General features: G+C 39.1%; 1 protein-coding gene across 9 annotated transcripts in view; it reads right to left on the reverse strand.

The window, feature by feature from the left end:
- Window positions 1–9009: 9009 nt before the first annotated feature.
- Window positions 9010–27122, reverse strand: part of Pum2 (pumilio RNA binding family member 2) — a 75178-nt gene continuing 57065 nt past the window's right edge. For 6 of the 9 annotated variants that reach the window (XM_013119848.3, XM_013119850.3, XM_013119847.3 and 3 more), the window contains 8 exons: window positions 19878–20145; window positions 19409–19538; window positions 18489–18623; window positions 15555–15692; window positions 14999–15124; window positions 14739–14860; window positions 14141–14333; window positions 9010–11920 (listed from right to left, as the gene is read on the reverse strand). In XM_013119848.3, coding sequence (XP_012975302.1) covers window positions 11789–11920; window positions 14141–14333; window positions 14739–14860; window positions 14999–15124; window positions 15555–15692; window positions 18489–18623; window positions 19409–19538; window positions 19878–20145 — 1244 coding nt within the window. In that variant the 3' untranslated portion in view covers window positions 9010–11788. The remainder of the gene's footprint in view (window positions 11921–14140; window positions 14334–14738; window positions 14861–14998; window positions 15125–15554; window positions 15693–18488; window positions 18624–19408; window positions 19539–19877; window positions 20146–27122) is intronic. The other 3 variants (XM_021232427.2, XM_005079070.4, XM_013119851.3) reach the window with 1 other exon arrangement.

Here is a 27122-nt window from a genome sequence, read left to right on the forward strand (position 1 = left end):
TTATTTAGCGTTACCCTAAGGTATTTTATGTTGTGTGTGGAATTGTAAAGGGTGATGTTTCTCTGATTTCTTTCTCGGTCCTTTTATCATCTGTATATAGTAGGGCTACTGATTTTCTTGAGTTGATCTTGTAGCCTGCCACTTTGCTGAAGGTGTTATCAGCTGGAAGAGTTCCCTGGAAGAGTTCTTTGGGTCACTTTTGTAAACTATCATATCATCTGCAAATAGTGAAAGTTTTACCTCTTCCTTTCCAATCTGTATCCCCTTGATCTCCTTTTGTTGTCTTATTGCTCTAACTAGAACTTCAAGTACATTATTAAAGAGGTATGGGGAGAGGGGACAGCCTTTCCTTGTTCCTGATCTTAGAGGAATTGCTTTGAGTTTCTCTCCATTCAGTTTGATGTTAGCTGTTGGTTTGCTTTTATTATGTTTAGGTATGTTCCTGTTATCCCAGATTTCTCCAAAACCTTTATCATGAATGGGTATTGGATTTTTGTCAAAGGCTTTTTCAGCATCTAGTGAGATGATCATGTGATTTTTGTTTCTCAGCTTGTTTATATGGTGGATTACATTGATAGATTTTTGTTTGTTGAACCATCCCTGCATCCCTGCAATGAAACCTACTTGATCATGGTGGATGTGTTTTCTAATGTGTTCTTGGATCCGATTTGCCAGTATTTTATTGAGTATTTTTGCATCAATGTTCATGAGGGAAATAGGTCTGAAATTCTCTTTCTTAGTTGTGTCTTTGTGTGTCTTGGGTATCAATGTTATTGAAACCTTGTAAAAAGAGTTTGGCAAAGACCCTTCTGCTTCTATTGCATGGAATACTTTGAGGAGAATTGGTATAAGGTGTTTTTTGAATTTCTGGTAGAGTTCTGCACTGAAGCCATCTGGCCCTGGGCTTTTTTTGGTTGGGAGACTTTTGATGACTGCTTCTATTTCCTTAGGTGTTATAGGTCTATTTAAATTACTTATATGTCTTGATTTAATTTTGGCAAGTGATATCTATCTAGAAAGTTATCCATTTCCTTTAAATTTTCCAATTTTCAAAGTATGACCCGATGATTCTCTGGATTTCCTCAATGTCCGTTGTTATGTCCCCCTTTTCATTTCTGATTTTGTTAATTTGCGTGTTCACGTTCTGCCATTTAGTGAGTTTGGATAAAGTTTTGTCTATCTTGATTTCCTCAAAGAACCAACTTTTCATTACATTGATTCTTTGTATCATTTTCCTTGTTTCTACTTTATTGAGCTCAGCCCTCAATTTGATTATTTCCTGGCTTCTACTCCTCCAGGGTGAGTTTGTTTCTTTTTGTTCTAGAGCTTTCAGTTGTGCTGTTAATTCTCTAGTGTGACTATTCTCCAGTTTCTTCATGTGGGCACTTAATGCTATGAACTTTCCTCTTGGTACTGCTTTCAAAGTGTTCCATAAGTTTGGGTATGTTGTATCTTCATTCTCATTGAATTCTAGGAAATCTTTAATTTCTTTTTTTATTTCTTCTTTGACCCAGGAGTGGTGCAATTGTGCATTATTCAAGTTCCATGAGTTTGTGGTTTCTGCAATTTGTGTTGTTGTTGAACTCTAACTTTAAAGCATGGTGGTCTGATAAGATACATGGAGTTATTCCAATTTTTTTGTACCTGTTGAGGTTTGTTATGTTGCCAAGTATGTGGTCAATTTTTGAGAAGGTTCCATGTGGCGCTGAGAAGAAGGTATATTCTTTTGTGTTTGGATGGAATGTTCTATAGATGTCTGTCAAACCCAATTGGGTTATAACTTCTATTAGTTCCTTTGTTTCTTTGTTAAGTTTCTGTCTGGTAGTCCTGTCTAGAGGTGACAGTGGGGTGTTGAAGTCTCCCACTATAAGTGTGTGAGGTTTTATGTGTGGTTTGAGTTTCAGTAATGTTTCTTTTACGAATGTGGATGCATTTGTGATTGGGGCATAGATGTTCAGAATCGAGATGGTGGATTTTTCCTGTGATAAATATGAAATGACCTCCTTTATCTCTTTTGATTGATCTCAGTTTAAAGTCTAGTTTGTTAGATATTAGGATTGCTACCCCTGCTTGTTTCTTGGGTCCATTTGATTGGAAAATCTTTTCCCAACCCTTAACTCTGAGGTAACATCTGTCTTTGAAGCTGAGGTGTGTTTCTTGTATGCAGCAGAAGGATGGATTCTGTCTTCAAATCCATTCTGTTAGCCTGTGCCTTTTTAAAAAAATATTTTAATATTGTATTTATTTATTGTGTATACAGTATTCTGCCTGCATGCCAGCAGAGGGCACCAGATCTCATTCAAGGTGGTTGTGAGCCACCATGGTGGTTGTGAGCCACCATGTGGTTGCTGGGAATTGAATTCAAGGAAGAACATTTAGTGCTCTTAACCGCTGAGCCATCTCTCCAGCTTAGCCTGTGCCTTTTTTATGGGCGAGTTAAGACCATTAATATTGAGGTATATTAAAGACCTTTGATTACTCGTTCTTGTTTGTTTTGGAATGGTTGTTCTTGGTGGAATTGTAATTGGATTTCCATCCCATTGGTAAAGTGGGATTATCTATTGCCGATGTTTTTCTGGTTGTAGTTAACTTCCTTGGATTGGAGTTTTCCTTCCAGAACTTTCTGTAGGGCTGGGTTAGTGGATATGTATTGTTTAAATCTGATTTTATCGTGGAATATCTTGTTTTTTCCATCTATAGTGATTGAAAGCTTTGATGGATATACTAGTCTGGGCTCGCATCCGTGGTCTCTTAGTGTTGATAGAATATCTATCCAGGACCTTCTGGCTTTCAGAGTTTCCATGGAGAAGTCAGGTGTAATTCTTATAGGTTAGGTTTGCCTTTATATGTTATTTGACCTTTTTCCTTAGCTACTCTAAGTATTCTTTCTTTATTCTGTATGCTTGGGGTCTTGATTATTATGTGGCAAGGGGACTTTTTTTTGTGATCCCCTCTATTTGGTGTTCTGTAAGCTTCTTGTACATTCATTGGCATGTCTTTCTTTAGTTTGGGAAAGTTGTCTTCCATGATTTTGTTGAATATGTTTTCTGTTCCTTTGAGTTGGCTTTCTTCACCTTCTTCTATACCTATTATTATTATTATTATTATTTTTTTTTGGTTTTTCAAGACAGGGCTTCTCTGTATTGTTTTGGAGGCTGTCCTGGAACTCATTTGGTAGACCAGGCTGGTTTCAAACTCACAGACATCCGCCTGCCTCCACCTCCCAAGTGTTGGGATTAAAGGTGTGTGCCACCAAAGCCCAGCTTATACCTATTATTCTTAGGTTTGGTCTTTCACGGTGTTCCATATTTCCTGGATATTTTGTGTTGGGGATTTGTTGGACTTAAGATTTTCTTTGGTTGATGAATCTATTTCTCCTAGTGTATCATCAACACCTGAGATTCTCTCTTCCATCTCTTGTATTCTGTTGGTTATGCTTGTATCGGTAGTACCTGACCGTTTGCTCAGCTTTTCTATTTCCAGCATTCCTTGAGACTGTGTTTTTTTATTGTCTCCATGTCAGCTTTCAACCCTTGCATTGTTTGAATTGTTTCTTGTAATTTTTGCTTTGTGTTTTCCTCCCCTTTCTTGAATTTGTTGGATTTTTTTGTTTGTTTTTCTTCTATTTCTTGCATTTTTGGTTTGTTTTTTCTTCCATTTCTTTAAGGGATTTTCTCACATCCTCTTTGAGGGCCTCTATCATTTTCATGAAGGTGTTTTTAAGGTCATTCCCTTCTGTTTCATCTGCATTGGGGTGTTCAGGTCTTGCTGGTGTAGAATCTCTAGACTCTAGTGGTGTCATATTTGTTTTTCTGTTCCTGAGTGTGTTCTTTTTTTTTTTTTGGTTTTTGAGACAGGGTTTCTCTGTGGCTTTGGAGGCTGTCCTGGAATTCACTTGGTAGTCCAGGCTGGTCTCGAACTCACAGAGATCCGCCTGCCTCTGCCTCCCGAGTGCTGGGATTAAAGGCGTGTGCCACCAACGCCTGGTGCTGAGTGTGTTCTTATATTGCCTCATTCTCATCACTTCTTCCACTGGTTGTAGAAAGAGCCTCTTCCTCTCCTGGTGGGTAGGTGACCAGGGATCCCTTTCGGTGGGTGCAAGCAAATCCAATACTCTCTGTCCTCTGCTCTCTGTCCTCTGCCCTCTGCCCTGAGTGTGGGCAGAAATGAACCAGTTCTCTTTGCAGGCTACTGGTCACTTGGTCGTCCGTCCTGGGGCGATTCGACCTGGCTGCAGTCCCCAGGCCAGGGGATCCGAGAGAGGGCAAGCGGGAGGAATTTGGGTTTAAGATGGGGACCCGGTGCTCACCTCTGCCTTCTGCTCTGAGTGTGGGCAGAAGTCGTATATGTGTTTTTTAATGCCTCCTGTGACTTACCTTTAAGATTTAGCAACGTATTAGAAAATCCAGACTGGGTTTTGCTACCAGCAACTCACAAGGTGGCTCTCCCTTGATTTATGTAACCTTCAATGGTTCTGCTAGGTGGTTTTGTTGTTTGTTTTGCTTGTTTTTACATACATTGTTGCTAGAATCAGCGCTGTTGGGATTTTTGGGTGAACACATCGCTAAGGCAACCCTCTCTGAGGACCAAAGTGGGCAAGTTGCAATGGGAGAGATTGAGCTGTCCAGATGCCCTGGTAAAGGCTTTGCTTACACGATCCTTGCCACGGTTTTTAAAATTGCCCAGGGCTCTATGCTGAGCAGGGTCCTAGAGGCTCAAGGTGACTCAGGTAGAGAGTTACTGAGGAATAAACAGGTCTTGGCTGGTGGGGGAGTACACCAAGCCCAATAATGGGTTACTCGAGTACACGGGACCCTGTACTCGGTGGGTAGGAAGGTCAGGGAAAACAGTTGCTTAGGCAAAGCCAGCAAGCAAAGGCTGAGGTAGGAAAAAAATGCCAGCAGGAGGCGGGCTTGGACAGTTGAAGCCCTTGAAAGGCTTTCCAAATGCTTAGGGCAGGTGAAGGAATGGGACCAGGTGGGGTTGATGGGGCGCTGGCATCGGTTGGTGAAGGGCCTTAAACGCCAAGCGAGGGTGAATATGGCCTCAGGTGGGCTTCAAAGACACTGGACAGGATATTGATAACTTACACCTGAAGACGTCCCAGCCAGGCATCTTGGGGGAGGGGACAGCTGCCCTGTGGGCGGGGTCAGGAAAGAGCCCACCAGGGACCTGGCCCTGGGTGAGGAGACGTTCCTCCCTCCCTCCCTTCCTCCTCCCTCTTCCTCCTTCCCCCTTTCTTTGTCCCTTCTCTCATCTCTTCCTCTACCTCTCTTCAGTCCTTTCCCTGTTTTAGTATTCCCTGCGGGGGGCCCCCAACCCCTCACCTAGGCTTGCCTTGAATTCCTGGAATCATCTAAGACACCCACCAACTAGTTTCTCATGTTTGAGCCTTGTGGTACATGTGTTTTATCTGGAAGAGATGCATCCTTTGTCACAGTCCTTGGTGGCTATACTTGTTAGCTTTTTGTCAACTTGACACAAGCTAGGGTCACCTGGGAGGCGGGAACCTTAATTGAGACAAAGCCTTCAATCAGATTGCCTCTAGGCAGTTTTTTGAATAATGATATATGCAGCCCACTGTGGGCGGTGCAGCCCCTAGGCAGGTGACCCTGGGATGCATTACAAGGTAAGCGGAACAAACCACGAAGAGCAAGCCAGGAAGCAGTGTTCTGCCCTGACTTTGCTCTCTGATGAACTGTGCTCGGGGTGTGTCAGTCACACAAACCCTTTCCTCCCCAGGTTGCTTTTGCTCATGGTTATCACAGCAATAGAGAACAAAGAGGGATGATTACTGAACAGCTTTCCACCCTTTTTTTTTTTTTGTGGTTTTTCGAGACAGGGTTTCTCTGTGGCTTTGGAGTCTGTCCTGGATCTTGTTCTTGGAGACCAGGCTGGTGGCCTCGAACTCACAGAGTGCTGGGATTAAAGGCATGAGTCACCAACGCCGGCAGTATTCCACCTTTTGACTGTTAAATCATTTGTTAGGCTACGTTGGTGGCTTTGAATACAGTAGATATGTTAGGTAGCTTTCTGGTTCTGTCAGCACATCATTGACATAAACAGCCCATAAGGATACCAGCGTGATTTGAGTTCTGTTGGGAGTTGGCAGCCATGATCAGCCATGTTGTTTTCAAGCAGTAGAGACACATTGTGTCATGGTGACATTGGGTAGCAAAACTATTATGGTTGGGTGAGTTTCGAGCTGGTGGCTACTTATGATTAGGAGGGAAATGTGATGGCAACATCACAAGCCAGGATGATGGTCAGAGTGGCCTCCAGGTTCTGGGCATCGATGACTGATGAAGAGAACTGGTCATCTAAAACAGAACCAGAGTAGGTGCATTATTGGGAAGAGGTGGGGTAGGATGTAGAGAGACCTCAGGTTTAAGACTGCAAGTTGGAGATGCCTGTAGGTGGTGCAAAAGAAACTTCTAGAAGGCTGCTGTAGATCCCCTTTGGACTCTAGGAGTTGAGCACTGGGCAGAAGGTGTAGGCTTGAGGTGACAGCAGCTCATGAGGTACCAGACACAGGCTGCATACCTCAGGTGTGCCGGGGCCATGTACTAGGGCTACGGGTAGAGAACACAGGGGAGCCAGCTCTGCCTAGAGAAAGAAGAATTCATACTCCCATGACAGCAGCCCTGTAACTGGAAATAGTTGCCAATAGCATGTCCTTTTCCTGTGGTCTAAACTAGTATGGAGATGGCCTGACAACCACACAGATAAGACCCATGTAAAAGAAGCATGGGAACCAGACTACTGCGTTAACTGTCACACTGATCAGTGGGCAGAGATGGGGAGGTGACAAGTATGAGAAGCCACCTTGTTTTTGTTGGAACCAGTTAAGAACCTGACCTGGCATCTGTGGCAAATTGATGGTATGGTTCTTGGCCTGACATCTCTCCAGCCCAAGCCTAAGATGCTGATCCCTCTGGGGACCCAAGGCAATGGTTCTCAACCTCCATAACACTTCGGCCCTTTAATAGAGGTCCTCATGTTGTGGTGACCTCAACTGTAAAATTATTTTTGTTGCTGGTTTCATGACTCTAAATTTTGCTACTGTTGTGAAACACACTATAAAACACCTGTGTTTCTCAATAGTCTTAGACAATCCCTGTGAAAGGATGGTTTGAGTTGAGAACCATTGCCCTAAGGGATATTGGGGTGGGGGTAGTATTTGATCAGTCTGGAAGATAACTCAAAATGTCTTTTAGCTCCCGCAGCTTCACATTGGTTATTTGGGGTTTACATTTTTCCTTGGTATTTGGACAGGATCTCACTGTGCAACTCCGGCTGTCCTGGAAGTTGCTGTGTAGACCAGGCTGGCTAGGTTTTTTCGTTTAAAGTTCACGGTCCCCAGACTGGCCTCAAATTCAGGGTGCAGCCACCAAGGGTAATCTGAACTTGATCCTTCCACACAGGTGCATCACACCCACTTTATGTGATCCTGGGGAACAAACCTAACTAGGGCTTTGGCTTCCTGTATGCTAGGCAAACACTCTGACAACAGAGCTACGTCCCAGGCTGGTTCCATTGTGTTTGACAAGTTAATACTTGTGTTCTATCATCAGAGGGACCGCAAAGTCTGTATTTCCATGACATTAGTAGCCCTTGTACCAGTTTCTAGTGCCACAGACTAGATTATAAAAGCAATGTAACTTGGTTTTCTCAGTTTCAAGGGCTAGAAGTCTAAAATCAGGGTGCAGGCCTCCTTCCCACACTGCCAAGGGGGATTCTCTTGTGTTCCTGCTTCTGGGGAGGCAAGGAGCTCCTGAGTTCAAACTGTCTTTTTGCTTCTGTCATGAGGCTATGTCTCCCCTCCCCTTTTTGAGACAGTTTCTGTGTGTAGCCCTGGCTATCCTGGAACTCACTCTGCAGATCAGCCTGATCTTGAAATCAGAGATTCACCTGCCTCTGCCTCCCAAGTGCTGGGATCAAAGGTCACTCTCCAGCCAAATTCCCTTATAACATCAGCCTACTCAGTTTAGGACACAATCAGAATAACCTCTTTACAATGACCAAGTTAGGTTGCATTTACAAGTTCCAGGTGGCCATTAATTCGTGAAACCCAATATCCAGTCTAGTACACCTATGGCGATCATTCGGTATTGAGACTGAACGACTATGGAAACTCTTCAAGTTGGGCAAACTAAACACACTTTCTGCTTTATATGGTCATGGGACTGTGCAGGTCAGGGAGTAGAATGTAGTGATTTCAATGATAAAATAGGTATGGTCTTGCTGTAGGAAGCAGGTCACTGGGGGCAGGTTTTGAGAGCTTAGACTTATGGCATGTTTCCCTCTTATGGTTGAGATGTGAGCTCTCAACTGTTCCTGCCACTATGCCTGGTGCTTGCTGCCATGCTTCGCTGGTATGATGGTGACAAACTCATCCTACTGGGAACTTTAAGCCCGAATAAACCCTTAAATTGCCTTCAAGGTGTTTATCACAACAACAGCAATGTAACTTCTACAGGATGCTTTCCTTGTATAAGGTAGGATATGTCAAATCGGCCTTAGATCAACTATAGGAAGCCAAAGGAGAACTTCTGGAACTTCCTAGGGTCGCAGTTGGCAGAGACAAGCAGATCTCTCTTAGTTTGATGGCAGTCTGGTCTACAGAGCAAGTTCCAGGACAGGCTCCAAGCCTACAGAGAAATGGGCAGGGGGGGAGGGGGGAGGGAAGGAGAATTTAATTCCCAGCTAACACATGGTGGCTCACAAACATTTATAAAGCAATCTGGTGCCCTTTGTGCATTAAACACAAAGATAGGGCACTTACATATGCAAACTACATATTTAAACAAAGCTCCAAAGCCTAGGTATCTTTTAATGTATTTTCAATTCCTACAACTAATGAGTTAAGTAATTAGCACTAGCCCACCAGGGAACCCAGGCTGTTGACATAGACAAATTTATAAAATCTGCAAACGGTAAGGAAAGTCTCTGGAGTTTGTGTCACTGAGATAGAGGGATATTTTATCTAGAGAAAAACACAAGACCAGGTTTATTTCATACAATGTTATTCACACATTTCATTTGCTAATTTATACATAATATACAAAGAAGTGAAGATAACATTTCATATGAACCAATAAGAGCCAGGACTTAGACAAACTGGTCCAGAAACAATCTACATCAAAAGGAGACACTCAAGAGTAAAGCCTAAGCGGTTTCTGCCCAATCAGATTTTTTAAAAAAATTCTGAAATATTGATTTTTCTAAAGTTCCATGCCAACATACTAGAAGGTGGAATCAGGGTGGGCACCAAAACTGGCAGATCATAAAATTTCTACACAAACAGGTATTCTTCTAGAATATGCCTAAAGGTATCAGGAAGACTGGGTTGTCAGCACTGGGAAGTATGAATCAGGACTGCTAGAGGAGGATTCAGTTCCAAGTAACTTTCTCTAGGACTTGCCACTTTTCTGAACTGAGTGACAGCTGCCCGAGCATCCAAAAGAAAGGGTGAACAGGAACTAAGAAGGGCTGCCAAGCTCTAATACCTGCAGGCAGCTTTGACCCTGAAACCATGGGCTGATGCAGGGAAGTTACATTCAACCCAGGAACAAGACACTCTGAGGCTGGCAAAACAAAGTGGAAAATGGAGGAAGAGTGCCACTCTACAGGGGACAAAATGCTGCTACTGTGACAGGGACATGCTGATGAACCAGTGTGACTGAGAATTGTGACAAGTGGCTGGATTTAAAGGCCTCACCAAGGAATGTTGGGTTAGAAAGCTAGATTAACTCAACATTAATGTGAAAGACTCCTGGCACCCCAAACTTCATGTCAAATTTTAAGGTTCATGATATGAGTAACACAAGGATAGAACTTTATACTCAATATTGTGCTCTGATTGCTTTTGTTCTGCAGACCTCTAGTAAAAAAATCCCTTCTACAATTCATGACAGAAATAGCATGTCATTTCAGTGTCAGCACTGAATGTAAGTGGGTCAACATAAATGTTTATACAAAATACTGACTTCAACAAAATACAAAGCACTTTCTTTATCTTTCAGAAACTGAATATACAAAGCAATTTTTCCAAAATATTTTCATAGGCAAAGGATTAAAAACGATTTTAATTATACACATATGGTCACAATTTTGCCTTAAAAAGATTGTTGGGAAATGTACATAAGGCCGCTTGTAAATGTACATCATGTTATTGTTATAATGTCTTATGTCCAGAGGAAAAAATGTTATCATACAGATTTGCTCTAACTTGGGAGTAGGCTATTCAAAAATACAGTACTCTTCTGTACAAAGAAAAAAGTCACATCACATTTAAAGATGGAAGAAGCATTGGCATCTGTGGTAATCAAATCTCAGTCCAACACTTTCTATTTACTATGCACAATACCCTGACTTCAGTTGAAAGTGATCCAGATCCTAGCATGTCCATTATCAACAGAGTCAACAACTATGTTATAAAACAAAATGTTTTCCACAATAATAAAAGGAAAGCTGGTTCATACTTCTGAAACCATATAAAGATAAAAAATTTTTAAAAATCACTCTCAATTTGGAGAAATAAATTTACATTATACAACACTATATTGCCAGGTTAAAGAGGGCAGGGATGTAAATGTACACTGAAATGCAAATGTTTCCCAAAGAGATAAAACAGATTCCATTTACAGCATGAAGGTTTACAAATGTACACCTGTACAACCAAGGAAAGTTACTACGAAATTAGCAAGGCTTTCAACAAACACTGAAACAAGATCTGCTTTCAAATTGTAAACTTACACCTACCCCTACACACACAATGTGTTTATTTATAGGAAGAAAAAAAGCTCTCTGAATATGCAATCATGCTAAATGCTGAACTATCAGTTCACTTCTCAGTGGCCTCTCTCACCTCTATCAGGTTCCTACTTATGTATCTACTATGAAAACGCAGAATAAACCGATACTTCCTCAACAGTCTTTAATTCTATAATTAGAACAAAATACAAATCTCCATCCGTTCTTGCTGCAAACCAAACTGAAAAGTTGGTGTGAAATTTAACTTTTCATTTGGTGCAATTTTAACTGAATGGAAGTGTCACCATGATTTTTTTCCTAATTCATCACAACAAGTATATACAATTCTTCTGTACATTGCCAAGGACATTATAGGGCAGTAATTTTATTAAAACCACATCCACTGTAAATAATGTTATCTCAAATCATTTTATTCTTGTCTTTTTCTGAGTTTTTCTTTGCATGATAGTTTGTGAATTACCAAAATACAACTTAACTTTCTTTTTAAAATACTAATAATATTTATGCAGTTGATTGTTAATCTGTTATAAAAGGCTTCACATAAAGGAAAAAAATAAGAACTATAATTCTATGTACATCTATATAAACCTGTTGTGCTATGGGGTTGTAGACCTACCAGACTGCAAGCCAGTTTATTAAAATACTGTACTTTTCCCTTTAAAAACTATTTTTTGTGACTTTACAAGGTATAAATTTACAAAATATGTGACAACATTTTTTCCTTTGTTTTGTTTTTTTTTTTAGGGGGGGATACAGTTACATCATATACAGGCATTCTGTGCTTCACCAGAAATCCAATCTGATAGGTCTCCACTCAGGGTTGAATATAATTTATAATTCACCACCCCCACCCCCTAAATATACACAAGAACCTTAAAAATTTACAAATGGATGAAGAAAGTCAATAAATAGTTTTGCTTTAAAAAAAATCAAAGATTCATAGTTGAATTGTGTTTTGATAATTCACAAAGAAAACCCATTCTTTAAACATGGTTGAATCTTCTCCTTTCCCTTAGAGCATTCCATTTGGTGGTCCTCCAATAGGCCCTAGATCTGGGCTGTTTTTCAAATAGTATTTTTCCAATTTGGCCAGTATATGCTTCCCATACGTATATTTGCGAAGAGTAGTAATGTGAGGTCGAATCTGAAAAACAAATAATCTTGTTTAAAAAAATCTAAGTTATTACACTTTCTGGTTTTTCATTCATTTTTTGTGTGGTGTGGACATGCCAGTTCAGTATAAGGAGGTCAGAGGACAATTTTGAGAGTGTTCTCTACTTCTACTATGTGGGCTCTGGAGATTGAACTCAAGTCGTCAGGTTTGGTGACAAGTACCTTTATCTGCTGAGCCATTTATTTTACCTAGTCTGTGATTTAAAATAGCTATGGATAATCTTGCTGTTAAAAAATATAATTAAAGAGCTGCTTGGGTACAAAACCAATTGTGAGACATAAAACTCCCTAAAATTGCTTTAAAAGGCAACATTTTTTGTTCAATGAGTAAACAAGCCACTGTTGTGTCACATGCAGACAAAGGAAGCCCTAAATACAGTGCACTAGGAACTGCTATGTTCTTCAAACCTACACTGCCCCCTTTGCAGCTAGACCTGCAGTGAATACTCATTTTCACAGAAGAGACTGGTGAATAGGCACTCTTCTCACAGCTTCTAAGATTCCTGAGTACAACTGGGAAATATCTAGGAAGTCATCCCACAAAAGTAATTATGCCAGGACATTTATAGAATGCATTAAACAGTTAAAAATACTATATATACTGTTTGTTCAATGAGCATTCTTAAGTTAAAAATAAGTTTAAGTCTTAGGAGAGTCAAAAAGGCAAAATCAAAAATAAAACAACAACAAAAATCTCCAATCCTCCCCCCCAAAAAACAACAGCACATCAAATTGAATGATGAATTTGTAAAATCTCAGAGCTATAATTAAGAGCTGCTATCTGTTAATTACCATTCACAGGCAATGGTCTTGATAAAATGCATGGCATTAAATAATCCTGAGAATACTTTCTCTTGATAAAGGGAAAGGTTCAAAGAGGTGACAAACGCTGTCCCATAGTTACTAAAGCAAACAAGCCAGGAAGAACAGTAACACATTTTTTTTTCTTCCAGTTTTGTTTTTGTTGATTCAACAAGACAGAATCTTGCATCAAATATAAGCTAGTATCAAATTTGCAATTCTCCCATGCTGGCCTCCTACCTAGGAATTATAGGCTTGTACAACTGAGGCCAGCTTTAGAATTTTTTTCCTTTTTTGGTTTTTCAAGACAGGGTTTCCTCTGTGGCTTTGGAGGCTGTCCTGGAACTAGCTGTTGTAAACCAGGCTGGTCTTGAACTCACAGAGATCCGCCTTCTGAGTGCAAGGATTAAAAGCATGCGCCACCACCGCCCGGCTAGAGTTCTTTTTAATATTACATTAAAAAAAAATACATCTATGGGCTGGAGAGAGGGCTCAGTAATTGACAGCGCCTGAATTCCAGCACCCACATGGGTGCTCAAAACACAATTTCAGTTCCAAGGGATCTGATGCCCCATCACATGTGGTATATATTTATCTATGCAGGCAACATATAAAATTAATCTGAAACACACAACAACAAAACCCCAAACAAAAATCACACAGTGTGTTCTTTGCACGTGTGCATCATAGCATACAGGTAGGTCAAAGGACAATCTGTATAAGTCATTTTCTCCATCCATCATATTTGAAGCCCAGAGAAACAACACAGGTGAAAACACTGGCAGCAAATAACTCTACCTTTAGGAGCCATTTTGCCAGCAGAGTTAGTAAGTTTAAAGTATCATTAGATTCAAGAGGGGAATATTTATTATATTGAAGTATAATAAATAATGTAAAGGAAAAAAATCTGTCTTTATTGTTAAATGTTTGCGTGTACATGTCTACTGAGGTCAGAAGAGAGTAACAGACACCCTAGAATTGGAGTTACAGATGCTTTTGTGACCCCATGAGTATGCTGGGAATTCAAACAGTCCCCTGGAAGAGGAGACCCCTTAAAGGGAAAATCTATTATTTAAATAAAACCCAAAAAAAACCTCAGCATTGAAAAACAAACCAACAACAACAACAACAACAAAAACCAAAACCAAAACGAAAAACCAAAACAAAAAAACAACTACAAAAAACTCCTCAGCATTCAACCAATGAATTACTGCAGATCAAATACAACTGAACAAGACGGGGGAAGGAAGACTAACACAAAAGTAACAGCTGGGAAACGAATCTGATTTTACTGAGTTAACTAATGTGGACAAATGAATCTTACAAAAGTGTGTGTGTGCAGTCCAAAGTCGCACAATGGCGTCACTCGTCACCAAGCTGTGCACCTTACCTTGTGCATGATTATCTTTCTCTGAGCAGGCTCTGCCATGTCAATCATCTTCTGAACCACGTAATTGGCATACTGATCCTTCATCATGGTGTATAAGGCACTGTGAGGACCGTCATTCTGACAGCACACCTCATCAATCAGTAAAGCTCTCTCAGCACGGGAGGCATGAGTAACACACTTCTCTACTACATTGCTAAAAAACAAAAAACCAAACACAGAAAACCTTTACTATTTTTTTAAGTCAAATATTCTTGACTTTTCAATTTGCTCCAATGTACTAGAAAACAGAAGACAAGATAGAATTTCTCCTTTTTCACTGACCCTTTCCCCCCCAAGATAGGGTTTTTCTGTATAACAGCCTTGACAGTCCTGGAACTTGTTCTGTAGACCAGGCTGGCCTTGAACTCAGACAGATCCACCTGCCTCTGCCTCCTGAGTGCTGGGATCACACAGGTGTGCACTACCAACACCCGGCTTGTAACTACTTTTAAAAGAGAAATGGCCACAGAACAACCCACAACTTGACACCCATGAATTTAACTAGAGACCTACTAAAAAATTGTACAGAAGGAGCTGGGGGAACTGACTGTTGCAATACCTGGCAAATTTGTGTTGACTCAGGGCTAACACCTTTCCTCTGATTTCAGAAACAATTTTGCTCTTGTCTTCAGGTCGACCATGTTCCAGTACATGCTGAATAACATAATTGCCATACTGATCCTGTAATAGACATTTAAACACTTTCCATCATTAAGAATTGAGTGAATAAACTTTCTTTGCCTCATCATTATAGAGCTTAACAAATTACATTCCTCCAAAAAAATTCAAAATACAAATATTTCAAATTCTTAGATGTACCTGTACCAGCTGCTCTGTGTGTTGGTGAAGCTCTTCCAGGATGGGTAAGGTCTGCTCTGCAGTGCAGTGCTCTAGGATACGCTGAATGACTCTGCAGCCATAAGGATGGGTTGATAGCACAAACACCTTTAAAAATAGAAGAATGAAAATCTACATTCTCTATTATTTTTGAATCATTGTATGAGACCGACAGATAGATGATCCAGTTTAAACTAGGCAAGTGGTGGGCTCGAAATTATTTCTTTCTTTCCTATCTATGTATCTATCTTAGTCCTGGAATTTACTCTGTAGACCAGGCTGGCCTTGGACTCACAAAGATCCGTCTGCCTTCTGCCTCCCGAGTGCTGGGATTAAAGACCTATGCCACCACCACCGGGCTGGTGGATCTATATTTAACATAATCATTAGCATTCACCAATATGTAAATGGAGGTCAAAGGCCAATTTATTAGTCCCTACATTTACTGTGTTAAAGAAAGTACCAGGTATAATCCTGTACTTAAATTCAAATCACACAATGCTCTGGTAAGGAAATAAGTATCAAAAGTCAATCTTACTTGTCCTTTGAAAGCATCAATGATGAACTGTAGTGACTGTGGCTGAACGCATTCAATGCATTTCTGCACAACATGGTTTCCATTCTGATCTTTCACACATTTGAGCACATGACCATCTAGCTCCTTTACCATTTCACTCTGCAAAAAAGTCATTTAAATAATTATTTCACCAGAAAGGTAATAGAGTTGAAAATATTCATGTGGAACAATGTTAAAAATAGCAAAGAAAAAAGCAGGCTCAAAAGTATTTTTTTAAGCATATGAAGATTTAAAAACCATCCAAAATAAAAACTATTAAAGCAAATCACAGATAGAAGCAATGATATATGCTAATATAACCCAGTGATGGTGAACTTACTATCTTTTAACTGCATTATCGTTTAAAACACTTATCTAATACACTTTGTTTTTTGAGACATGATTTCTCTGTGTGGCCTTAACTGTTCTGGAAGTCACTCTGTAGACTAGGCTGCTCTTGAGCTCACAGCAATTCACCTGTTTCTGCCTCCCAAGTGCTGGGATTAAAGGTGTGTGCCATTACTACGTAGCCTAATAAACATTTTTTGAAGCTTTTATTTTTGTGACCTATTTAGCACTTCCATCCTTTATTCCTAAGGAATCATTATTAATATCTGCATGAGTTTATCAAAGTGCATAAAACAGAATAAAACATGGAACTCTAGGTTATCTGTGTTTCACCTATTATCAATGATTGTCATTACATATGGGCATTTTTTGTCTTGTCTAACGTTTAACATTAAAACTTACAATAAAATTTTATTATTAATATAATTTGTATATATATATATATATATATATATATATATATATATATATTTTTTTTTTGGTTTTACGAGACAGGGTTTCTCTGTTTTGGAGGCTGTCGGTCCAGCCTGGCCTCGAACTCACAGAGATCCGCCTGCCTCTGCCTCCCGAGTGCTGGGATTAAAGGCGTGCGCCACCAACGCCCGGCTAATTTGTATATTATTAAATAGAAAATATTACTGCTAAGAAATGGGGCACACAAGCCAGGCATTGGTGGTGCATGCCATTAACCCCAGCACTCGGGAGGCAGAAGCAGGCTGATCTCTCTGATTTGAGGCTCCAAAGCTACACAGAGAAACCCTGTCTCAAAAAAAAAAAAAAAAAAAAAAAAGAAATGGGGCACACATAATCTAAAAGTATTTGAAGAATCTTCAACTCTACTAGATTCCAACACAATTATGGAATAATCCTGCTAAGTCAACCTACAGCATGGATTTATGCCTAAACTAAAACAGACTGAATTACAAAATATAATTAACTTAAAATCCCAATTTAAAAAAAAGACACTATTACTTATTAACTAGTTCTTGTTAGAAACAGTGTCAGTTCTTTCAATTTCCAAATACCCAAGGTACAGCTACGAAAAAACTAGGCTGCTTGTGATACCTGTGGCAGGCAGAGAAGTTCTATGGATTTTCTCCACTGTGCCTCATTTCAATCAAACTAAAATTTCTTCCATAGAAGTAATGGAGTTTTCTTCCAGGTTTTAAATTTTCTGATTAAAGTGTACACGTACACACACACACACATGCCCCTACCCATTTACCCACATCTCTTCCTTGCTAGCTAGTTGTATGCCAACTTGACATAAACTAGAATTGCTTTGGAAGAGGGAAACTCAATTGAGAAAATGCCCCTACCAGATTGACTTGTGGAAAGCCTGTGAGGTACTTGTCTTAATTAGTTATTGATGTGGTAGGGCCCAGATCACTGTGCTGGTGGCTCTTAGAAAAAGGCCAGTAAGTAGCACCCTCCACTGCTTCTCTATCAGCTCCTGCCTCACTTCCCTCGTGTGAGTTGACACAAACCCTTTCCTCTCTAGGCTGATTTTGGTCTTGGTGTTTATCACAGCCACAGAAACCCCCCTCCTTCTGTCTTCAAACTTATAGAATTTACTTTTATGGTCAAAAGGAGCTTTCTAAATTATTAAGACGAAGTCAAGAAAGATGTTTTTCCACTTACATTTCCGTGTTATATAAACACATAAAACAATTTCATTGAAAGACAACATAAGATGACACAAAAACCTACTAACCAATTAGTATGTCATATATTTAAAAATCTGGTAAAATAACATTCGTTTTCATATCCTACTCAATACCATTAAGTTTAATGAATATGTAACAGTAATTACATAGGTCCTTTATTAAAATACTCAAGACTGTCATTCAAAACACACAGATATTCCTCTTTTCTTTAAAATCAAATGCACACACACACACTCTCTCTCTCTCTCTCTCTCTCTCTCTCTCTCTCCCTCCCTCCCTCCCTCCCTCCCTCCCTCCCTCTCTCTCCAGCTCCAAAGAAGTCCATCTTTTTCTTCACTGGTTAGACTTTTAAAAAGTATACACATGTATTTACGTACTAACTGGAATAAGAATATGTTTGCTTAGAATTCTTAAAATAGCAATATTAGATAGACCCCAAGTAAACAGGGGAAACAGTGAAATGCACGCTGAAGCTACAGATAATAAAAAGGTGACTGCAAAGTCACATCATTGGGTATTCCATCTGCCAGACACTCCACGGTACTCCACAGAAGTAACACAGCAGAGAATGGGACAGATCAAATACCTGCTTTGGAACTTTTTGTTTTGTTCCAGACAGGGTTTCTCTGTATTGTTTGAGGCTGTCCTGGAACTCACTCTATAGACCAGGCTGGCCTCGAACTCACAGAGATCCGCCTGCCTCTGCCTTCCAAGTGCTGGGATTAAAGGCATGCACCACCAACGCCTGGCTACTTTGGAACTTTTAAACAGCAATGACGGGCTCTATGGAAGGATCCTAAGTCTCCTGGTAGAAATCTTTAGGTCATTTTTCTCAAGACTGTTAAGATGAAGAGAAATTTAATTTTAAGTTAAATATTACAAAACTCGCATCTCAACTTACAATTACCTGCTGATCAGAAGAAATAGACTCTAATGCTTTCTGAATGACACGGCAGCCATACATCTGCAAGGCTAATGGGAGAACATGACCACGAATACGAGTAGCCAGGGCTAATTTCTGATCCAAACTTCCAAACTGAAAGACAGTATTGGTAAGAAATGAGCATCATAGTACTTGACCAACATACTATCTGAGGCACTTTGTAACTATAATAAAAACCCAAGACTCAAGAAACACTTGCAGTAGTTACCTTTTGGGGAGTATTGAGCCATATTAAAATTCCTTGTTATTGTATTACTATCTTTACACCATCACCCTCACCAGACAAAGTCATACTCTGTAGCACTGTCTGGCCCAGGACTCAAGAGATCCACCTGAGTGCTGAAGGTGTGTGCAACAATGCCTGGCTCATCTGTATTATTTTCCTTTAAATTCAATTATGTTTAAAAATGTGTATGTGTGCCTTCAAAGTGAGGTGTCAAGAGTCCCTGGAATTAAAGTTACAAGTGCTTGTGAGGGTCACAAAATGAAACCATACTCTAGTCAGCACTCTCAACTGCTGAGACACCTGTCTAGCCCCACATTGGCCTTTTTGAGACAGGGTCCGTATGTCACTAAACCTGGACATTGGTAATTCAGGCAAACAGCCTCAGCAAGAAGTCGCTGGGATCCTGTCTCTGGCCCTCAGTCCTGGGATGACAGATGTTTACTACCATGACCAGCTACTTATGTGGGCTGTTGGGTCCAAATTCAGGTCTTTATGCATGCTTGACAAGCAGCACTTTACTAGCCATTGACATATAACTTCCAAAGATTTGATCCTAGTTTCATATGCATTTTTACTGAAAATGACTGTTGCCCAAGTTTAGAGCTATTTGCTAGAAAAACTGAATGAGCATTTAAAAAACAAATGTACTTACCTCAAAAAACTTCTGTATAACATAGTTTCCAAAAACATCTGTCATTAACTGATAGGCTGCCTGTAGAATTTCATTAAATACCATCTGTCGCTCAGCTGGAGTAGCTCTCTCTAACTTTTGCTGTATAAATCTGTAAAGGAAAAAATTTAAATCCCAAAATAGTAAGCTAAAAACAATCTTTTAAAAATCATCTGCATGTCCCATTGCGCGTGTGTAGAAAAGGTTCTTATGTAAGGGCAAGGTTGCCCTAAAAATCACTATGCAGCGCCACTTTTATCAGCAAAATTAAAAACTATTTTTTCCTTGAAGAAGAAAGAAAAAGGAAGAAACAAAAGAAGCAAGGAAGGACACAATAAAAGATTCTTACCGTGTAGCCCAGGGAGATAAACACTTAGATTCCTTCCTTATTAAAGGCAGCAGCAATGTGCAACAGAACCAGTAGGAAGTGTAAGAAATCATAACCACCTACCTGGAGCCATGCTGGTCTTGAGAAAACTCGACTATATGTCCAATCAGGTCTCTGAGCTGAAGGTTGGGGAAGCGGTTGTTCCTGAAATCTTCCAATAACCGACTGCGGCCAGAGGGCATGATATCAGATCTATTATAGCGGAGCCGAGAAGGAGGAAAGAGCTGGCTACTGGAGCTAAACAGACTGGAAGTGCTCGACGCACTTCGGTACTTTGCTTCTGCTCCAGGTGCTGCAGAGATATACCGACCACTACCATTTGTCAGTCCTCCTACAACAAAGCAGCTGTGGTCAGCAAATATTTCTGACAAGTTATTCCACAGATAAGTTACAATTTAAATTGAGTAAACAAGCTTCAACAAGGCTTTCGATTGTATAACAAGCACATTATAATTAACTAGTAAAACGCAAGTCTGGAGCCATGAAAATGTAGCTCAGGTAGAGTGTTTGCCTAGATACTCAAGGCCCTGGATTCTATCTCCAACACCAGAGGAAAAAAGGATTCAGTATAATGGAATAACATTGAGTGCTAAATCTATACTTTTGGGAAACATATTGGAAATATATTGTCAAATATACTTCCATGTAAAGAAACGCCATTTTCGTCAATTCACTAGTTAAAAAAATTTCCCCTTAAAATGCTATTATCTGTAGATAATAGTAGTAATAAATAGCAATGATTATTAGAGCCATAACCATAAGCCTCCAACTTACGCTTATTCCATACAAGAAAATAAAAGGCAATAACAAAAACAAATTTAAATAAGGAAATTCTTTCTACTATGAATAACTGCTAAAGTACTTGACAGTGTCCTTTTAAAACAAAAAATGTAAAGACAACTATAAAATGCATATTTAGTAGTTACAAAAGAATTATCCATCATCAGCTTTCTCTTATACCAACTGTACATACAGTAATGCTACATAATCAATCCAGGCCACAATGTAGCGATGACCCCAAAACCAATGCAAAATCACAGACATTATAACCCAAAAGGCATGAAAATACCCAATAACAGTAAGTTAAAACTGCAGTGTCCCCCTCACTTTAGCATCGACTCTAATTAGTTTCCTTTCTCGGAACATCCCATTCTACAGGATATTAAGCATTTATCTGAATTATTCACTTTTTGTTAATTATTATCAAACTACATGCTAGATATCTGATGTCTAGCTATATAGTATATACTTAGTAACTGACAATTAGAAATCTTAGTAGGAAAAAAGATTTGTTAATGAGCAGCAGTTTCAACCTGGAGATTGTAACCCCCTTGGGGGTTGCATACCAGATATCCCACATATCAAATATTTACATTATGACTCATAGCAGCAGCAAAATTAAAGCTATGAAGTAGCAAAGAAAATAATTTTATGGCTGGGAGTCAACACAACATGAGGAACTGTATTAAAGAGTCACAGCATTAGGAAAGTTGAGAACCACTGCTTTAGAGCTGGAGCTACAGGTAGTCAGTCAGTAGTATGCCACTCAAAACTAGTTATGGGAAGTGTAAATCTGCTCCTCTGCAAGACGAGTATGTGTTAATTGTTGAGCTATCTTTCCACTTCATAGACATTTTATGTAATATACATCCCCTGAAGTTTCTAGAACAATCCTATTTAAAGTGTGTACTTCTGTTTCAGTTCTATCTAATTATCTCAGTGTGTGACTAAGTTCAGTGTTTCAATTCTGTTCAGATTTCATCACTACTGTCAACCCTTCTGGTTCTCATTATTTGTTCATATAACTGCATGAATCACTGATTACCAGCATGTTTTATTTATTTATTTTTCATGGGGGGGGTGATTGTGTGGAGGTCAGAGGGCAGAAGTCAGTTCTCTCCTCCCACCATGAGGATTCTGGGGGTCAAATGCAGGGTCTCAAACCTGGCAGCAAGCACCTTTACCCAGAGTCATCATCTTACTTTTGAGACAGGGTCCCATGCATCCCAGACCTCCCTTGACTTTGCGGTATGGTCAAGGAGTACCTTGAACTCTTCTCATCCTCTTGCTTCCACTTCTTAAGATGACATAAATAATTGCCACACCTGGTTTATGTGGTTATGGGAGCAAATCCAAGGCTTTGAGTATGTCAGCTAAGCATTCTATCAACTGATTCACATATATCCCAGGCAATGTCACCCTTAATTAATTAATCAATTATTTCTGGGGCAGGGTTCCACTGTGTAGCTCTGAAGGCTAACCTCAAACTAACAAGAGATATGCCTGCCTCTGCTTCCTGAATACTGGGATTAAAGGCTTGCACCACCCCCACGATAATTTTATTATTTAATAATGCAGTTAGCACAATTTTCACAAACACTATCCTCATTAGCTACTTACACCCTCTAATTGTTCATATATACTCGCTTTGTACTTTACTATTTGTATCATTGTTCATCTTTACTGTTAGTGGGGTCTCTAAACTTACCCTTAATGCACTAATGACTATCAACACCAAATTTCAAAGGTGATTTAATGTCGCAATACCTATTGCATGTTACCAATAATACCTATCAGTAATGTCTCTATACTAGACATTCCTTGATCCTATTCAACTTGTTCCTCAAAGTCAATTCCCAACATGACCTTTGTTTAGTTAATAACACTAAACTGATTAGAATTTGAAAAGATGCTATTCTTAGATGGCAAAGTAAATGTGCTGAAATTCTAGCATTTAGAGAACTTAATGAATAAGACGAACAATTGTCGAGTTTCTCGATAGGACACCCAACTATTCCAAAATTATTTTAGAATATGCAAACAAATCGGTCACCCTTATTTGTACTTCTGCTACAACTGATTTTAGGCCAGTGTGCTCCACACATGGTATGTGAGACGGTGACAGGTCCCATTCACTCTCTACCACTCACTAATTTTAAAACAGCTGTCCCGTATGTAGAACAATCAGACCAGTACCGACGTTTCAGTTTGCGAATGACAGCACAGTGACATGCAGCTAGTCAATTAGGGTATGCTGCCTTCATGTGCTATTATCTTTCAATTTCATCCATGAAAACATTAAAAAAAACCCAAAATTTTATTAAAGATGATTTTAATTTTCATAATTTCTCTAAGTCTAATGGTTTATAATTCTTCCATACTAAATACCAGAAATTTCAAACATTTAAGAAAGTGAACAACAGGGTATGGTGGCACATGCCCATAATCCCATAGTTTGGGAGGCAGAAGGTAGATCTTTCTGTTATCCAGACCAGCTAATGCTATACAGTGAGACACTGTTTCAACAAATAAAAACATTAAAATGTTGAGAGAAAGCAATGTAGCAACAAAGCAAAACACATCTGACTAGCTTCAATTACCATTCACCTCCTACCCAACCTGGAATAGCAATTCCTCATCAGCCTTCAGATCCGTCTATCCCTGCCATCTCTTTTGCTTTTCTTTAAAACTCTGTGGTGCATGCAATATGCATGAATGTGGATCAGAGGACAACTCTGGGCATTTTCTTCTTTCATCTTCTATATATCCTAGAAATGCAAGTCTAGTTGCCAGGCTTGTTCCGTGTTAAACACCTTTACTTGGCGAACCATCTCACTGGCCCGTATCTTACTTTCCTTGAGACAGTTTTAAGTAGCCCATGCCAAGCTGACGATGACTTTGAACTTCTGATACTTCTGTTTCATCTGTCAAATACTGGGATTAGTGGAGTTTCTATTCTAGATTTGATACCCTGCTATGCTTAGCAATAACTTGAAAAATGGTAGCTATCTACTAATTATTCTATATTAAACTGATACAATATACAAATTTTAAATAAAGCATTTCATTATCCTGTGTCCTCCCCAAACAAAAGTCATTAGTAAAATGTTTTAAGGCAATCATTTGTTAGAATCTGTCCACTGTGTTCCTAAAACTATCTTCTACTCTTTCTCTGAAATAAGGGTTGAATTGTGCATGTGCCTTTCCTGCAAAACATATGCAAGTTTCAAACTCTGACTTTAGAAACAGAGCTCTGTGGATTTAAGCAAAAATGAGGTCATACTGGGATACAATGGGTTCTAATCATACCTTAAGACAGTGGTTCTCAACCTGTGGGTCATGGCCCCTTTGGGTGTGTGTGTGTGTGTGTCCAATGACCCTTTCATGAGAGTTGCCTAAGACAATAAAAAAAAAAGATATTCATTTATGATTTCTAACAGTAGCAAAATTATAGTTATGAAGCAGCAATGAAAATAATTCTATGGTTGGTTTACCACAACATGAGGACTTGTATATAAAGGGTCACATTAGAAAGGTTGAGAACCACTGGCATAAGAGATTCTTAAGGAAAAAGCTATGTTAACTTGATGGTGGTAGACTGGAGTTCTCCATCTTCAAATCACAGAAAAGGGAAAACTGACATCAAACTACCAGAAGCTCAAAAGGGGTAAGGAAAAAGTTACTCATGGAATCTTCAGAGTATGACCAAATCTACACATTCATTTTAGACTTCTAGTCTTCAGAAACACAAAACTTTCTACGTAAACCCACTAAAATTCACATCTTTTTATGTTCCTCTGCACTTTATGATGTTTCATTTTAACAATGGCATATATAACAGGATGTCATCATTTTAGTAACCCTCTGACACAAATGTATTCCTATTTTATTTGTGTTAAAATAGGCCTGAGAAACTAACAATGTAATCAACAAAGTGTAGCTAGTTATGCGGAACAGTCAACTTAAAAAGTTTTCAGAATTGCACTCCTGCACTTCAAAGAGAATAACTCTTAATACATTTAAATTTGTAAACTTGGAAGGTGATACTATAGAGGGTAAAAACTGTAAAAATCTTCTGGTTGTTATCAATTGTGTACTTACACAATAAATATATAAGCATTTTGTTGGATAAGTGACAAGGACTACATGTTTAAATTTAATTTTTATTCCACGTGCACTGGTGTTTATCTGTGTGAGGGTGTTAGATTCCCCAGTTGTGAGCTGCCATGTGGTCCTAAGAATTGAACCTATGTTCTTTGGAAGAGCAGCCAGTGCTCTTAACCACTGAGCCATCTCTCAAGCTCCAAAGAGTTTTCTTTGGTTGTTGTTGCTGTTTTTTTTAATAACTACATGTTTAAATACTGAAGTGATCCTAGTAAATATTAAGTTTGATCTCATCTTAATAGACTAACATAAAAGGCACAAATGTATAATTGTGGTGATATACTGTTTATGATTTAATTAAGCTTGCCTGAGGATCAAAATGCAAAGCTAGCCACAGTCATAGAACCAGGCAGCAGTGATACACACCTTTAATTCCAGCAGCCATACTGGTTAGCCACAGAGGTGGAGGCACATGCCTTAGGAGACAGCAGATGGATCTCGGTGAGTTTAAGGTCATCCAGGTTACATAGAGTGAATCAATCTAAGAGAATTAACAGAGCTCACACCTTTAATCCCAGCATTAGGGAGGTGTACAAGGAAGGGTCTCATGTGGAGATTTAGTTTCTGGACCAGAAGAGCATTTGCCTCTGAGAATTTGTGGAGACAGAATTGTCATTTCAGCTTGGTACAGATCAAGAGCTGTTGGCTGGGCTGCTGTGCTTTTCTGGTCCTCAGCTTGAACCCCATTATCTGTTTCTGGGTTTTATTATTCATGTGACATAAAATTTTGTAAGAATATGCACAGGCACTGGGTAATTGTAGATCAGAAGTTCCTTTACACAGAAAGAAGTATCTATGCCTATGATTCTTTTATAAAAGTAGTTTTGAAGTCTTATCTTGTAGTCTCCAGTGGTAACTAAATGTATGGTGTCATCACCCACAAAGTACTTAATACCCCCTTCATGCATCAGAATATTTTAAACAGACCAGGTTTTAACACATGACCCACATAGTCTGGTATTGTATCATTTCAATCAAAAGCGTATAGTTAGTTCCACTTCCATTATTCTATCAAAACTGCTTAGATTTTTTTCATGAAAACTATCTTCTTCTAGATTGATGAACACAAGAATACTGTGAAATTTTCTCATTTTCCATCAAAAGATCAGCAAGGTAAATTCCTACTAGTTAACTACTACAAAAACACAGACAAAGGTTATTTCATCCTTTCTGGTTTCATTAAGCTTTTCTCTAATACTTCTTACCATAGTGAAGAGACCATTAAAGTATGTATTTGTTAATAAGTATTTCTGGTGAGATTTCATGTTTAGTTGGCCTCAAAAAATTTTTAAGGATTAATTTATTTTCATGAGTGTGTTTTTCCTGCATGTATGTAGGTGTACCATATACGTGCCTGATGCCCTCAGAGATCCCCTAGAAGTAGAATGACACATGATAGTGAGATATATGCTGAATACTGAATTTCAGTCCTCTCCAAACTCACTTATGTGCTCTTAACCACTGAGCCATCTCTCTAGCAACTCTGCAGTCTTTCTTGATTATATAAGAACTGAGTTATTTCTCGAGCCATGATTTCTGATTTCTAGCAGTATCAAAGTTGGTTCCATAAATTATGAATATACATTGTATCTTGAATACACAAGCACATTTACTTTTCCCCCTTGGTTTTATTAAGTGGTAAAGGACTCAAGTGGAAAGGTATTATGAAAGATGTATCAAACCTAGAAAAAAATCTTAAAAAAAACTCACATATACACAAACAAAAAGCAGAAACCCCATAACTGCAAAAAAATTTATAATACAATAGTTATATACATACTCAATAAAAAAAAAAAAGGAAGCCGGAAACTGAAAATTTACAACTTGTTGAAAGCCAATATGCTACCACAAACTGTTGCTCAGGCTGGTCTTGAACTTACAAATCTTCTTGCCTCAGTCTTCCAAATGCTGGGATCACATGTGTGTACCAGCCAGTTTAACTGAGTCTATTAACTTTTAAAGTCAATGGTCTGGACTCTCTGACTTGTAATGTATTGGAAAAAATAAACTTAAAACTATTATAACCACTAACTTGCCAACCACAAACTCAGTATGCACTAAAAGGAGAGTTACTGTCTCTACTAGAGAGAATTACTACCTTCCTATAGATGTAAATTATTTAATAAAGTAAGACAAGAGCACCACAAATGCACAAACCTGATGACACAGAATAAAGGCCATGGTTTTTCTCAGCCAGGGCATATCATGTTAAATATTCAATATTGGATATATTTGGGCTGGGTAATTGGCTAAGTGTGTAGCGCTTGTCTTTAGTTCAATTTCAGCACTATCAAAGAAAATCAAACCACACCAAACCAAAGCAGCAGTTAATCAACTACAAGAAACAGACACTGAATAAGCAAC

Source organism: Mesocricetus auratus, unplaced genomic scaffold, assembly GCF_017639785.1.
Source record: "Mesocricetus auratus isolate SY011 unplaced genomic scaffold, BCM_Maur_2.0 Super-Scaffold_100024, whole genome shotgun sequence".
Lineage (NCBI taxonomy): Eukaryota > Metazoa > Chordata > Mammalia > Rodentia > Cricetidae > Mesocricetus > Mesocricetus auratus.